Below are 14,810 nucleotides of genomic sequence, written 5' to 3'. Positions count from 1 at the left end.
CAGCATTAGCGCATTTTGCCAAGAAAACCTACTGCATTGCTGTTACGGACTTAAGTGTGGTGCAATGTGTAAAGGCTAGCTTGTATCTACATCAAAAATATTTTTGAAATGTTTCTTGGAGCAATCTCTTCTTCCAGCAGTATTTAGTAAGAGAACCGTCTCCGGAGTAATGAAGACTAGGTTTGAAGGCCTACACAAATTAGGCCAAGAAAAAACTACGCCAGAGTCTAAACAAGCTTTTAAAAGGAACCTGAAGGTGTGGGAGGCAGACATAGTGAAGGTTTAAGTGGTAATGCAGGATACATTTTAAGGTTTGACTAAAGACCCATTCCATGGTATATGAAGAAAGATATACCTTTAATTAAAAGTGTTAACATTTAAAAAACCAGCAACTTAATGTATTGAATCAGAAATACATTTTGGCACCTGTTTTTGTACATGTTCACCTGAACAGATTCTGATATTTTCAGAAGTATTACTTCTCAAAAAAACCAACAAAGACCATGATGTGATACAGAGTAAGTGATAAAACTTTGCATGCACTTTCTGTTAGGATTCCATCAAATAAAAAAAAAGTACGGATTTTATATTTTGAGTGTAGGATCCTTTTGTAATTAGAAAATGTACCCATTTTAACTACTGCCAAATATACCAGACATATAGATGAGAGTGAACTGTAAGTCGAAGTATATGATTCAAAGAACATTTTGCTCAATGGACTCTACATCTGAATAGGATACAAGTTTCTGTAGATCTTTATCGAATAGGCAGATTTTATCTGAATTTGTTTAACACTTTAAATGTCATTTTTGATCCTAAAATGTACTTGGTTTCTGGATGGTTTTTTAAATGAAAATTAAGTAATACTGTTTCCATCCTTATGGTGTTATTTTAGGTTGTGTGAATGAGCATCTTGATACTTTGAAAAGTGCACCTGTGTAGCTGCCTGATTTACCTTTCTATTTCATTATAGTATTGTTATTAATTGCTGCTTTCTCCCTACCCCATAGCAATCAGGTATAAACTTAGCAGCAGAGCAAAGCTAATATTATCCAGGTTTCTGTTATATGAATGAGTGTTCCTCCTCCATGTCATTTCCCTTTCTGTTCTATAAAGTTGGGTTAGATCTAAAGAAACTTCCTCTGATCCACCTTCCTGCAGAGGCTGATTTGCCACATTGTTTGCTGCACAGAAAAAGCACTGGTAAAAAAATTATAATTTCTCAAGGGGCTACACTGGCACTTGCGTGTGAAACCTTGCATGCAAGCATTTTAGCTCCTATTTCTTTTGTGTTTACACAAACTATAGCAAGGGCAATTCTAATACAACTGAATTCTGTCAGTGTAGACCAGGGGTCAGCAACCTTTTTCAGCTGTGGGCTGGTTCTCGTCCCTCAGACCATGTGGTAGGCCAGACTGTATTTTGGATTTTTTTTAAAAATGAATGAATTCCTATGCCCCACAAATAACCCAGAGATGAATTTTAAATAAAAGGACACATTCTACTCATGTAAAAACACGCTGATTCCCAAACCGTCTGTGGGCTGGATTGAGAAGGTGATTGGGCCGGATCCGGCCCCCGGGCCTTCGGTTGCCTACCCCTGATGTAGACTAGCTAACAAAGATAAAAATAATGACATTGTTTACCCTTAGTAAACATCTTTCAAAAGAATAAAACTGCTAGTGAAAGCTTTTCTCTCTTAGGAACAGCAAAGATCCTGTTTTGTTTTGAACAGGTATGGTACATCTAACCTTAAGAGTGCCAAACCATAACTTTGGATTTTGAATGATGATTAACAATTGCTATTTTTATAATAAGCAGTAAATCCTTTAAGGCGCAACCACATCTGTGAAACTAGAATGGCATCACAATAGGACAATAAATACCTTCATGGAACAGATCTTAGGAAAGGGGAAGGTATCTTCAAAACTTAAAAGTGTAAGCAAGGACACATTCTTCCGTAACTCCATGAGAGAACATCCTCTCAGAAAACTCTAATTAATGCAATGCATGATACAGTTCATGGATCAAAAACAATATTTTATCAAGGTAGTATCCTTCTCATTTACTACATAGGTGATCATGAAAGGTATAGTCAAAAAAGTGTCTTGAGTAAATAAAAACTTAGCTCATTTTGATACATATTTATCTGCTAGATGGGCCAATACTAAACAGTGCTATTCCTTAGGCCAGCTTAAACAGCCATACCCGATTTGCTCTTCCCCAAGGATATTACGCTCACTAACCCAAGTTTCCATTTAAGATGTGAAACACTGGCACAAACTGTCCCAGTTATAGAGATAAGACCTCTGGGTCAGTAGTTATTTGGATCTGCTTTAGGATTAAAAACTTTAATCCAAACTATAGGGATTATGGACGAACAAAGGACATGAAATTTTAATCCAAAGCAAAAAATTTTCTAAAAGCAAGGCACGTAATTTCATTGTGATTAGAAGTTTTGCAACACACAAATTGACACTGCCAATTCATTGAGCCTATTTTGAAAAACTTTGTAGTCCAAGCAACAGCACAGATCAGCTGGCATTCATCCAGGAAAAACATCCTTTAGAATTGCAGCAACCTATAAGTTTAACACACCTGGAGTAAGTAGCAGCTACCGGTACTTAAAAGTGCTTAAGCAGATCCCCATAATTGTCTTAAGGTTGACCTCAAGGTTAGGAATGTATGTGCAGCCACATTCCTATTTTCTATTCTATGTGATTGTCTAATGCTAATGGCTTAGTAAGCATCCTTGAAAACCATTTCCCCCCACATACTTCTGCGTGCCAGCATTACTTGAATCTGCTGTCCACTCCTGCAGCTCTACAGCAGGCATCCCCAACCTTTGGCCCTCCAGATGTTTTGGCCTACAACTCCCATGATCCCTAGCTAACAGGACCAGTGGTCAGGGATGATGGGAACTGTAGTCCAAAACATCTGGAGGGCCAAAGGTTGGGGATGCCTGCTCTACAGAGTGCTACAGTGAGGGTAATAAAATGAAAATAGTAGGTGGGGGAATCACTCAGGAGGGCTGCTCCCACGTTTAAATGCAACCATTCAAATCACGTACAGGGCACATAATGAGAACTTCAGAATAATTATTTACCATCCTTATTCACCCACATTGGTTCCAGTGCATACATCAAGTGTCTCTGGAAGTCAAAATTGAAGGCTTGGAAAAGAATATCATTCCCTCACAAAATTAAAGGTGAAATAGCTTAGGTTTGATGCATTCATTTCCCTGTGCAGATAACCTTTTCAGCGTTAGTAAAAATCAAGGTATATCCCAGTAGTTTCAGGCATCTTTGTCAGCCTGAAAGACGTCTGAGGCAACTCAGCATAAAATGGGTTTGGGGGTTTTATTTTGCTTTTTTTGTCTTTATACAAAAAAAGGGCATTAAGAAAAACTACATGCCCAACTTTGTGCTGTTTGAATGAGGCAATGGGATTTCTTCATAGGCTATTTTCATGAAAGGATATTTCATTGGCAGAAACCAATATTCCAAGTTATAGAAGAGGTAAAACTGATGGTCCACAGCCACTTCATCAAATATCCTCAAGAGGTTTAGAAAGAACTCTTTGACGGAATGATAAGGTTTGAAAGGAGAATAGAAGTCTCTAATGGCCAGAGCTAGCGTTTTGTTTCCGTGTGGTCCAAATATAGCCGTTTCATTTCCAAAGCAGACGGGCTCTCCACTGAAGAGAGTAATAGTGGTGTAATTTGTTTGTATCTTCTTAAAAATGGCCCCCAGCTCAGCCAGCTTTTGGTATGTCCTCTGGACAAACTTGGAGCATTCGTAAGGCTCAAACCACACTCTGGCCTGCTCCTCCGGGCTCTCTTTGACCATCCACGTCTCGTAGTAAATGCCAGTTTCATTGTCGTATTTCACCCATTTTGCCATTTGATTAAACATAGCTCCTGTGCAAGAAGAAGAAAACACAATATCACACTACAGGAAGGGGATAATAGAATCATATCTGCACAGCTGAATACTATCTGTGCTTTCAAATAACCTGCTTCATTCTGCAGCCTTTCCCACCTTTTTCTTCCCAGCAGCTCAGCGTAGCGTACATAGTTCCCTCCTCATTTAATCCCCACAACAATCCTGTGAGGTATAGGTTAAGCTGAGAGACACCCAAGGGCTCTCAGTTGGCTTTATGGCAGAGTATGGGCTTGAACCCGTGTCTCCCAGGGTTCGACGCACTAACCACTACACCCCACTGGCTCTCAGTGTTCCCTGACAGGCTGGGCTGATGCTCCTATGCAAGCATAGCAGTCACTTTTTGAAATTTATTTCAGAAGGAACACCAGAATGCTTGGTGTAAGCACATGATGACACAGAATCTGTGTCCACAAAGTGTTCAAATCTGAAGACCTCTGGAGATCTTCCCAGTTCCACAGAAAACAGAGGAATGGCTCTAACTATCAGGAATTTGGCCTACACTCGAGTAGGACCCTGGCAGAGACACATGCCCAACTGGCATGTTCTCTCCCTCCTGGTTGATCGTTCGGGAGCTTCAAAAGCTTTCTTCAGCCCGAACATCACAGCGACTGATGCCAACAGACATCGGCACACTTAGGGTTCCACAGAGTTTGTGCATCTTGCATAACAGACCTCAGCAACTCAACATTTTGGCTAATCTACTTTATTTATATATAAACACACATGGAGCACTGCAACATGGCTCCCTCTCTCTCTAGCATCAGACAGCAAAGAGAAAAAGAACAAAGGACAGTAGTCCCACTTCACGAAACACAGTAACACAAACATGTCTTTGTCACTTCCCACTCTGTGGAGTCAAAACATATACCGTCATGTGATAGACAACAATCCCATAACTGCAATCATGGAGCAGGAATTCTAACACCACATCTACTCAAATGAAAGTCTGATTAATTTCAGCAAGGATTGTTCCCAGAAAAGTCGGATGAGGATTGCAGGCAATTTGCAAAGATATATGGATATACAGTAACACCCTCAGATTGCTTACTGGCCTGAACCAAGCCCAAAATAATAATTATGCACCAACAACTTCTGAATCCCCACCACGTCAACAAGCCCCATGACAATGTTTCCATGTTTACCTGAGATTGTGGTCACCAGAACCAAGGTCCCGTTCTCCTTCCAATGGGCATCATCTATCCCTTCATAAAAGCAGGCGGCCCCCTGATTGCACCAAAAAGGGGCAAGCAAATTGGGCCGGAGATGAGGAAAGGTGCAGTTCCCCAGCTGGAAGAGCTCATACCACTCCATTGTGTAGTTCTTCCCCGATAAGGAGCTCTTGAAACCGACAGCGTCGTGCATGATCTTCTAAAAGAAAGGAACAACCAACACAAGTGGAGGCATGCCTTCGTTCATCATTCCACATTTCTCTCTATAAGGACTCTAACTCAGGGGTGGGGATTCACTGTGGTCGGACCAGAACTCTCATCAGCACCACCCAGCAATGGTCAGGGACAATGGAAGCTGGCAGTCCAGAAACATCTGAAAAGCCACAGGGTTCCCCTTACTGCTCCAAGGCAGTGTTAGAAATTAGCCAGGCAAGTTTTGCGGCTGGTGCAGGTCCAATTGCGACCACATGGAGCTCTCTGGATGCCGGGTTGGCAACTGAAATTTCTCTTTTTTCCTATAATTTTAATTAAATTTTCTGTTTTACATTTTAGAATATTCATTTAAACAACCTTAAAATATCAATGATTTCCCTTCCTCTCTTTCCATGGTTCATTTTGCATAACATAAATCCCTGCATATTTTATATAAACTAAACCATTCAGTATTCCATCATTACATCCATCAAAACTTATTTACACTGTTCAATTCATCTTAATGCTGCCCGCGTTTTCAAATACAGTGGTGCCTCGCAAGACGAAAAGAATCCGTTCTGTGATTCTCTTCGTCTAGCGGTTTTTTCGTCTTGCGAAGCAAGCCCATTGAAGGATTAGCGGATTAGCGCTATTAGCGGCTTTTAGCGGCTTATCTGCTGATCGGATCAGCTGATAAGCGGCTTAGCGGCTTAGAAAGGGGGGGGAGGGAAAAAACCCAGCAGGAACTCGCAAGACATTTTCGTCTTGCGAAGCAAGCCCATAGGAAATTCGTTTTGCGAAGCACCTCCAAAACAGAAAACTCTTTCGTCTAGCGAGTTTTCCGTCTTGCGAGGCATTCGTCTTGCGGGGCACCACCGTATATAGTTTTCCTCCATATATTCAATAAACATTTTTCAAATCAGATGGCAAATCAGATCAGGTTAAGTTGCCATTCTTCTTTAGTTGGGACTTCACTCGTTTTCCATTTTTGGGCTAACAAAACACAGGCTGCAGTAGTGGCATACATAAATAACCTTTTTTGACACCTGGGAATTTCTCCCAACAAAAAGGGCTCTGGTTTTTTTGGGAAAGTACTTTTGAACCTTTTTTTCCAATTCATTATGAATTATTTCCCAATACTCTTTTACCCTTTTATGGACTTTTACAGGTCCATCACATATGATAGATATGTGGTGGCAATTGACATCTCCATCTGGCTGACCCCTCCAGCTTTCTTAAGCAGGTACACAGAAGAGCTTATTCACTGCATTTATATCCCCGCTTTTTTCTCTCCAAGGAGTACATGGTTCACACACCCCCCACCTCAGTTTATCCCTACCATGACCCTGTGAGGGAGGTTAAGAGGCTGTGATGGACTCCAAGGTCAGCTTCATGACTGAGCAGGGATTTGAACCCTGATCTCCCAGGTCCTAGTTTAACTCTCTAACCACTGCACCACCCTGGCTTCCTAGAGTACTACTGCTATATAAATTAAATAGGTGAATAAATATGGGGAAATAAGTATTTTCCTGGACGCTTGCAATTTATTTTGGATTGTTTTATTGGATGCTTTAATGTGATGCAAATCGCCTTGCGATTTTTAAAAATTTAAATTATAAAGCGGTACAGAAATGAAATGAAGAATAAGAATAATAAATTGCAGTGTAAAAAAAATCATTGCTGAGAAATTCCATCGTGGTGATCATAACCTAGGTTTCAGGTGCCATCAGCTTACATATCTTGAGTTTCTAACACTGCTTTATAATCCTATGAACACTTACATGGGAGTAAGCCCCACTAAATACAATTGAGACATGAGTCTAAGTAAACACACAGAGGATTGAACAGTAAGAGCAGGGGTCAGCAAACTTTTTCAGCAGGGGGCCGGTCCACTGTCTCTCAGACCTTGGGGGGGTGGTGGACTATATTGGGGGGGGGGAATGAACAAATTCCTGTGCCCCACAAATACCCAGAGGTGTATTTTAAATAAAAGGACATATTCTATGCATGTAAAAACACCAGGCAGGCCCCACAAATAACCCAGAGATGCATTTTAAATAAAAGGACACATTCTACTCATGTAAAAACATGCTGATTCCCGGACCGTCCATGGGCCAGATTTAGGAGGCGATTGGGCCAGATTCGGCCCCCAGGCCTTAGTTCAGTGTTTCCCAACCGGTGTTCCGCAGCACAGTAGTGTGCCGCCGGACGTCGCCTGGTGTGCCGTGGGAGGGAGGCGGGCGAGTCGGGCTAATCCTCCGACGAGCTCCACCTCCAGACCCATTGCTCAAATCCTTTAACCCAGGAAGGCAGGAGGGCGGGGAGGGGGGGGGAGAAAGAGAAAAAAGAAAGGGTGGAAAAAAAGAAGGGGAAGAGAAAATATTTTTTTTAAAAAAGGAAAGAGAGGGAAAAAAGCGAGGGATGGAGGAAGGGGAAGGGGGAAGAAGATGGGGGGTCTTTGTGTATAAACAGAAGGGGAGGACAATGAAGAGGGCGGGGCTTGGCAGGCAGCAGATAACTGGGGAGGGGGGCGCGGCTGGCAGCGGCTCAAGGCAGGAAGGGAGGAGCTGCCTTGCGGAGAGTCTTGGGCTGCAGAGATTTCCCGTTCAGGAGCGCGGGAGGCCACGCCGTGGATGGGAATCTCCTCCTCCTCTTCCTCCTCCTCCTCCAGGAGAGAGGGTGGTCCGCCCCACCGAGTCGTGCCTGCTCAAGCGTGGGAGCCTATAGTTAGAGCTCAGCTCCTTTTCTTGCCTTCCCCGCCCCCCCCGGAGCACATTTTCCTCGCCCCCCCCCAACCCCCGCATGTAGAATAGAAGCCCTCCAGCCTCCACGGTGCACAAACTCTGTCCTCTGCAACGAAGCGCTTTGTTGCATATCTTTGGTGAGGTTTTTAGGCAGTCTTGGTGCACCTTAAATCAGCGCTAATTGTGCCTGGACGCAGTATTTACTTCCGAGTAGGCCGCCTTCTCCCCCCCCCCCCCCGTAGCACCTGACGTTGCTATTCGTATCATCAGGTTTGTTTGTTGATAATTTAATTGTTTTAAAAGCATCATGCTAAAGAGCTCTCTCCCACCCCCAGACCCTTGGGCAAAACAGAAACACACACATACACAAACAAACACAGAGATTGAGCCCTGCAGGTTTTATGAAATGAATGGATTCTGAATGCCTGTTTCAGTGGCTTGTCCGCCTTAGGCTGCTGGGCCAGACACCTGTTACACGGTGCAGTCCGTAAGCTGTGAGCGCTGTTACCTGCCGCCGAGACCACGTAACGACAGTCTTGAAAGACCTACATTGGCTCCCAGTACCTTTCCGAGCACAATTCAAAGTGTTGGTGCTGACCTTTAAAGCCCTAAGCGGTTTCGGTCCACTATACCTGAAGTAGCGTCTCCGCCACCATCGTTCAGCCCAGACACTGAGATCCAGTGCCAAGGGCCTTCTGGCAATTCCCTCACTGTGAAAAGTGAGGTTACAGGGAACCAGGCAGAGGGCCTTCTCGGTAGTGGCGCCCACCCTGTGGAATGCCCTCCCATCAGACATCAAAGAGATAAACCAGTGTTTCCCAACCGGTGCGAGACATTGCCTGGTGTGCCGTGGGAGGGAGGCGGGCGAGTCGGGCGGCGAGAGGCGGGGCGGCGAGGAGAGGCCGCCCAGCGCGGGGCTCTCGCCGTCTGCCTGCCTGGCTGCCTGCGTGGCGCTGACGTCACGGGGCTGTAACGTGCCCCACATAGGCACACGCGGGGCAGCGAGCGAGCTCCCTCCCACATCCCATCGCCGCTCGCTTCGGCCGGCCTACTGGGCTGTCGCAGGCGGAAGGCCTGCGCATGCGCGAGGTTTTCGCGCCTTCGGGATTCCCTTCACGCCTTCCTCCTCCCGGGTCCTTGAGAGCGCGGGAAGCGGCAGCGCGAGACTGGCGTTGAGCCTGGTAGGTATTGCGCTTGCCAAGGCAGTCATTTGGGAAATGAAAACTTGCAAAGCAAGCAACCAGTTCAATCTGAAGTACCGTATTTTTCGCACTATAGGACGCACTTTTTCCCCTCCAAAAATGAAGGGGAAATGTGTGTGCGTCCTATGGTGCGAATGCAGGCTTTCGCTGAAGCCTGGAGAGCGAGAGGGGTCGGTGCGCACCGACCCCTCTCGCTCTCCAGGCTTCAGGAGAGCCCCACCGCCAGCCCCACAAGCTCGGGGGACAGCGGGAGAGGCGCAGTGCGCCCTTCCCGCTGTCCCCCGACTTGGTTAGAAGGCTGGCGGGGGGGGAGCCTGCTCCTCCCCCTCGCCAGCCCCGCAAACTCGGGAGACAGCGGGAGAGGCGCAGCGCGCCATTCCCGCTGTCCCCCGACTTGGCTAGAAGGCTGGCGGGGGGAGAAGCCTGCTCTTCCCCGTCGCCAGCCCCGCAAACTCGGGAGACAGCGGCAGGGGCGCAGCGCGCCTTTGCCGCTGTCCCCCGACTTGGCTAGAAGGCTGGCGGGGGGAGAAGCCTGCTCCTCCCCGTCGCCAGCCCCGCAAACTCGGGGGACAGCGGCAGGGGCGCAGTGCGCCCTTCCCGCTGTCCCCCGACTTGGTTAGAAGGCTGGCGGGGGGGGGAGCCTGCTCCTCCCCCTCGCCAGCCCCGCAAACTCGGGAGACAGCGGGAGAGGCGCAGCGCGCCATTCCCGCTGTCCCCCGACTTGGTTAGAAGGCTGGCGGGGGGGGAGCCTGCTCCTCCCCCTCGCCAGCCCCGCAAACTCGGGAGACAGCGGGAGAGGCACAGCGCGCCATTCCCGCTGTCCCCCGACTTGGCTAGAAGGCTGGCGGGGGGAGAAGCCTGCTCTTCCCCGTCGCCAGCCCCGCAAACTCGGGGGACAGTGGCAGGGGCGCAGTGCGCCCTTCCCGCTGTCCCCCGACTTGGTTAGAAGGCTGGCGGGGGGGGGGGAGCCTGCTCCTCCCCCTCGCCAGCCCCGCAAACTCGGGAGACAGCGGGAGAGGCGCAGCGCGCCATTCCCGCTGTCCCCCGACTTGGTTAGAAGGCTGGCGGGGGGGGGAGCCTGCTCCTCCCCCTCGCCAGCCCCGCAAACTCGGGAGACAGCGGGAGAGGCGCAGCGCGCCATTCCCGCTGTCCCCTGACTTGGCTAGAAGGCTGGCGGGGGGAGAAGCCTGCTCTTCCCCGTCGCCAGCCCCGCAAACTCGGGAGACAGCGGCAGGGGCGCAGCGCGCCTTTGCCGCTGTCCCCCGACTTGGCTAGAAGGCTGGCCCAGCCCCGCAAACTCGGGGGACAGCGGCAGGGGCGCAGCGCGCCTTTGCCGCTGTCCCCCGACTTGGCTAGAAGGCTGGCGGGGGGAGAAGCCTGCTCCTCCCCGTCGCCAGCCCCGCAAACTCGGGCGACAGCGGCAGGGGCGCAGCGCGCCTTTGCCGCTGTCCCCCGACTTGGCTAGAAGGCTGGCGGGGGGAGAAGCCTGCTCCTCCCCGTCGCCAGCCCCGCAAACTCGGGGGACAGCGGCAGGGGCGCAGCGCGCCTTTGCCGCTGTCCCCCGACTTGTCTAGAAGGCTGGCGGGGGGAGAAGCCTGCTCCTCCCCGTCGCCAGCCCCGCAAACTCGGGAGACAGCGGCAGGGGCGCAGCGCGCCTTTGCCGCTGTCCCCCGACTTGGCTAGAAGGCTGGCGGGGGGAGAAGCCTGCTCCTCCCCGTCGCCAGCCCCGCAAACTCGGGGGACAGCGGCAGGGGCGCAGCGCGCCTTTGCCGCTGTCCCCCGACTTGGTTAGAAGGCTGGGGGGGGAGCCTGGTTTTGCGGGAGGCGGGGGAATCCCCCCGCCTCCCAGGAAAGCCAGGAGAAGCCGTGCAGCCCTTTTAAAAGGCGCGTGGCTTCTGCCGGTTTTGCGGGAGGCGGGGGAATCCCCCCGCCTCCCAGGAAAGCCAGGAGAAGCCGTGCAGCCCTTTTAAAAGGCGCGTGGCTTCTGCCGGTTTTGCGGGAGGCGGGGGAATCCCCCCGCCTCCCAGGAAAGCCAGGAGAAGCCGTGCAGCCCTTTTAAAAGGCGCGCGGCTTCTGCCGGTTTTGCGGGAGGTGGGGGAATCCCCCGCCTCCCAGGAAAGCCAGGAGAAGCCGTGATCTCTTTAAAGGGTTTGCACGGCTTCTGCGGGCTTTGGGGAGAGGTGAGGGAATCCCCCCACCTCCCAGTAAAGCCAGGAAAGCCCTGTGCAGCCCCTCCGCCAAGGAGAGGCTGCACGGGGCTAAAGGGGAAGCCAAAACTTGGCTTGATCCATAGCTGCACGCAACCCCTCCGGCAGGGAGAGGTTGTGTGCAGCCTGTACGCTGCTCTTTGGGGCTGCGGGGGGGAAAAAAGATTTTTTTTCTTGAATTCCCCCCCCTAAAAACTGGGTGCGCCCTATGGTCCGGTGCGCCCTATGGTGCGAAAAATACGGTGCGTGTATGCTTAATATCCTATATCTGAAACCTGTTCTGCCCCCTCCCCCACACTTGGTGCCATTTTCATCTACACATGCAGCACAGTAAGTTGACCCAGAATAGTACCAATTCAGATGGCAGATGGGAGAATGACAGTGCTGAATGCTTTCCCATGTAGAACAGTCCCTGCAAATAAAAACCTAGCATATTTGGAAGAGGAATGCTAGCCTAACCATTACCTTCTATGCTGTTACTATTTTTTTATTTTATTTTTTACATAAGTAAAAAGTGACCTTTCCCCATCTGGCATGGTGGTGTGCCTCGAGATTTTTTTCATGAAACAAGTGTGCCTTTGCCCAAAAAAGGTTGGGAAACACTGCCTTAGTTTGCCTATACATCGATAAGAGCCTGGCCCACTGCATGCATATAAAGGTAAAGGGACCCCTGACCATTAGGTCCAGTTGTGGCCGACTCTGGGGTTGCGGTGCTCATCTCGCTTTATTGGCCAAGGGAGCCAGCGTACAGCTTCTGGGTCATGTGGCCAGAATGACTAAGCCGCTTCTGGCAAACCAGAGCAGCGCACGGAAATGCCGTTTACTTGGCAGGAGCAGGGACCGAGCAACAGGAGCTCACCCTGTCGGGATTCGAACCGCCGACCTTCTGATCGGCAAGTCCTAGGCTCTGTGGTTTAACCCACAGTGCCACCCATAAAAGGTAAAGGGTAAAGGGACCCTTGACCATTAGGTCCAGTCGTGAGCGACTCTGGGGTTGCGGCACTCATCTCGCTTTATTGGCTGAGGGAGCCGGCGTAAAGCTTCCGGGTCATGTGGCCAGCATGACTAAGCCGCTTCTGGCGAACCAGAGCAGCACACGGAAACGCCATTTACCTTCCCGCCGGAGCGGTACCTATTTATCTACTTGCACTTTGATGTGCTTTCGAACTGCTAGGTTGGCAGGAGCAGGGACTGAGAAATGGAAGCTCACCCTGTTGCGGGGATTCGAACCGCCGACCTTCTGATCGGCAAGTCCTAGGCTCTGTGGTTTAACCCACAGCGCCACCCGCGTCCCTCAGTGCCACTCATAAATCATGCTTAATTTTCAATTAAGTTTGCTCCTAGGTAAGTGTTCACAGAACTGCCACAATCTAGAAATTGCAGACCAACTATGAGAATCAGTGAGCCATACCTTGCACAGCTCGTAAGGCTAATTGGCCAATTATGCTGTCGTATTGTGGTTTTTTGTAACATGCCTTGGATGGCAGGAAAGGCAACACTACGAATGCTATAAAATAACAAAGCAATCTGGGGAAATGGCGCAGTTCCAGGAAGTGGACGTCCCGTGATTTCTCTGCACGAACAGAGAAACTTTTACACATTTAATATCTGGAAGGAGGGAGTGAATCACTGTAACATGCCAGTGACTGGCACTAGCCAGGAATAGTAATAAAACAAAAAATAAAAACCGCCCTGAAAGTGCCATTTAAAGATTGCTTCTTTCAAAGCTGTTACATAAAAATTCTCAGAACATTTTCTAACACTCTCCTGTTGCCAGAAAAGTGGTAAACAATGTTTTCTGAATATATTTACAAGATCTATAGTTAATCAAATTAACAATGTCAGTTCTGTATGGCACGTTTTGAAATCTAGGTTAATTGGGATGCAAAAGGCTGACAAAACAGAGGAGGAGGAGACACAAGTCACCTTACCATATGACCAAGGAGAGCTCCATATTTGAATTCCCAGACAGGTGCCTGTAACCGAAATACTTCCAGGACATCGTCATCTCTCATCACCGGAATGGGAGAGCCAGTTGGGCAGAAAGTGTAACGAGCCTGGCAGTAGGCATCTGTTTTAGGGCGGTAATCAAAACGCCTGCATTAAAATAAATAAATGTGTTGGTTTTTTTTAAAAAAAAAATCATTTTAACCCAAAAGTTCAGATTAGAAGAAAGAAATGGCCATAAACTGGAAGTCATCTCTTGCTTGGACATCCTCTTGAATTTTCTCTCTCGCAGAGCTACATCCCATAATTATACTTTATCTCCACATTTTGAGACAAGTCACCCCTGCATGCCCATGAGTCATCTGTGTTGAAAAAGCGTCCCATCTGGAACCCTGCATTGCGCGCACCTGCCTGTTAACCATAAGGCTGGTGGTTCGAGACCACCCAGGGGTGCCTGTAGGCAGGATTCCTACATTGCAGAGGATTGGACTAGATGACCCCGGATCCCTTCCAGCTCTACACTTCTATGATCCCACTCTGGACATCTGAAGCTCCACTGACACAACAAGGCTTCTTATTTTCCTCCCCCTGGCACCATCCTTCCCCAACTATGCTCAGAGGGTCTCCCAGATTTGGGGGTGGGGGCAGGGGAGAGGAGGGGGAAGTTCTCCTGCGCAAGCACAAACCTGAACGACAGGATTGCATGCAACCCCTTTGTTCCACTTTAGGCACAGCCCGGATGTTTGCAAATCCTAATTTTTGGACGGTAGTAGGCAGCCGCGGGAGTGGGGATCCTGCCCGACGACCCTCTCCCCTCCCCACACGCCGTCCTCTCACCTGTAAGGCACAGGCCACCCCTGCTGCCCCGGGGAGCCGCACGTCGAGCTGCAGGCCGTCTCCAGCTGCAGGAGCAAAAGCAGCAGCAGCCACAGACGCGCCGGCTCCCCGCCCGCAGCCATGATGCGGCTTCCCTGCAAGCAGAGAGCAAGCGGCGCAGGGCAGGCCAGCTCCGCTTCCGCGTTTCTCTCGCCCGCCCAGCGGTCAGCTGAGCACAGTTCAGCCCGTCACATGCCGAGGGGTCGGGCACATGCTCAGTGCGGAAACCTCCCAGACGCTTTGGGCAACAGCTGCTGTTGTCGTTTCCCTCCCCTCTCTGCCTCTGGTTTCTGTCCCGCGATCGCGATGGGGGAATCCGATCTCCCGGCTCTCTCAGCCCCACCGGGTCGTTTTTTGTTTGCGCATGGAGAAGGAAGCCTTTATAGGGAGGGTCGCCTGCCACGGGTGCTTCAGCTGAGATCCCTGCCTTGCACGGGGGTTGGACTAGATGACCCCTGGGTCCCCTCCAGCTCTACAGTCCTATGATTCCATATCTCTGCTGTAGGCTTTTTGGGGGGTTTTTAGGTGC

General features: G+C 49.5%; 1 protein-coding gene across 1 annotated transcript; it reads right to left on the bottom strand.

Annotated features, from left to right (window-relative positions):
- Positions 1-340: 340 nt before the first annotated feature.
- CLN5 (CLN5 intracellular trafficking protein) lies at positions 341-14,446 on the bottom strand. The gene is made up of 4 exons (XM_081198599.1): positions 14,243-14,446; positions 13,390-13,555; positions 5,087-5,312; positions 341-3,919 (listed from the first exon to the last, which is right to left on the bottom strand). Exons 1-4 carry the CDS (start codon positions 14,362-14,364, stop codon positions 3,408-3,410), a joined length of 1,026 nt encoding a protein of 341 aa, XP_081054725.1. The 5' UTR covers positions 14,365-14,446; the 3' UTR covers positions 341-3,407.
- Between the last annotated feature and the right edge of the window lie 364 nt (positions 14,447-14,810).

Source organism: Podarcis bocagei (genome assembly GCF_964188305.1).
Source record: "Podarcis bocagei genome assembly, chromosome: 6".
Classification (NCBI taxonomy): domain Eukaryota; kingdom Metazoa; phylum Chordata; class Lepidosauria; order Squamata; family Lacertidae; genus Podarcis; species Podarcis bocagei.
This window is presented reverse-complemented; position numbering and strand designations above follow the sequence as displayed.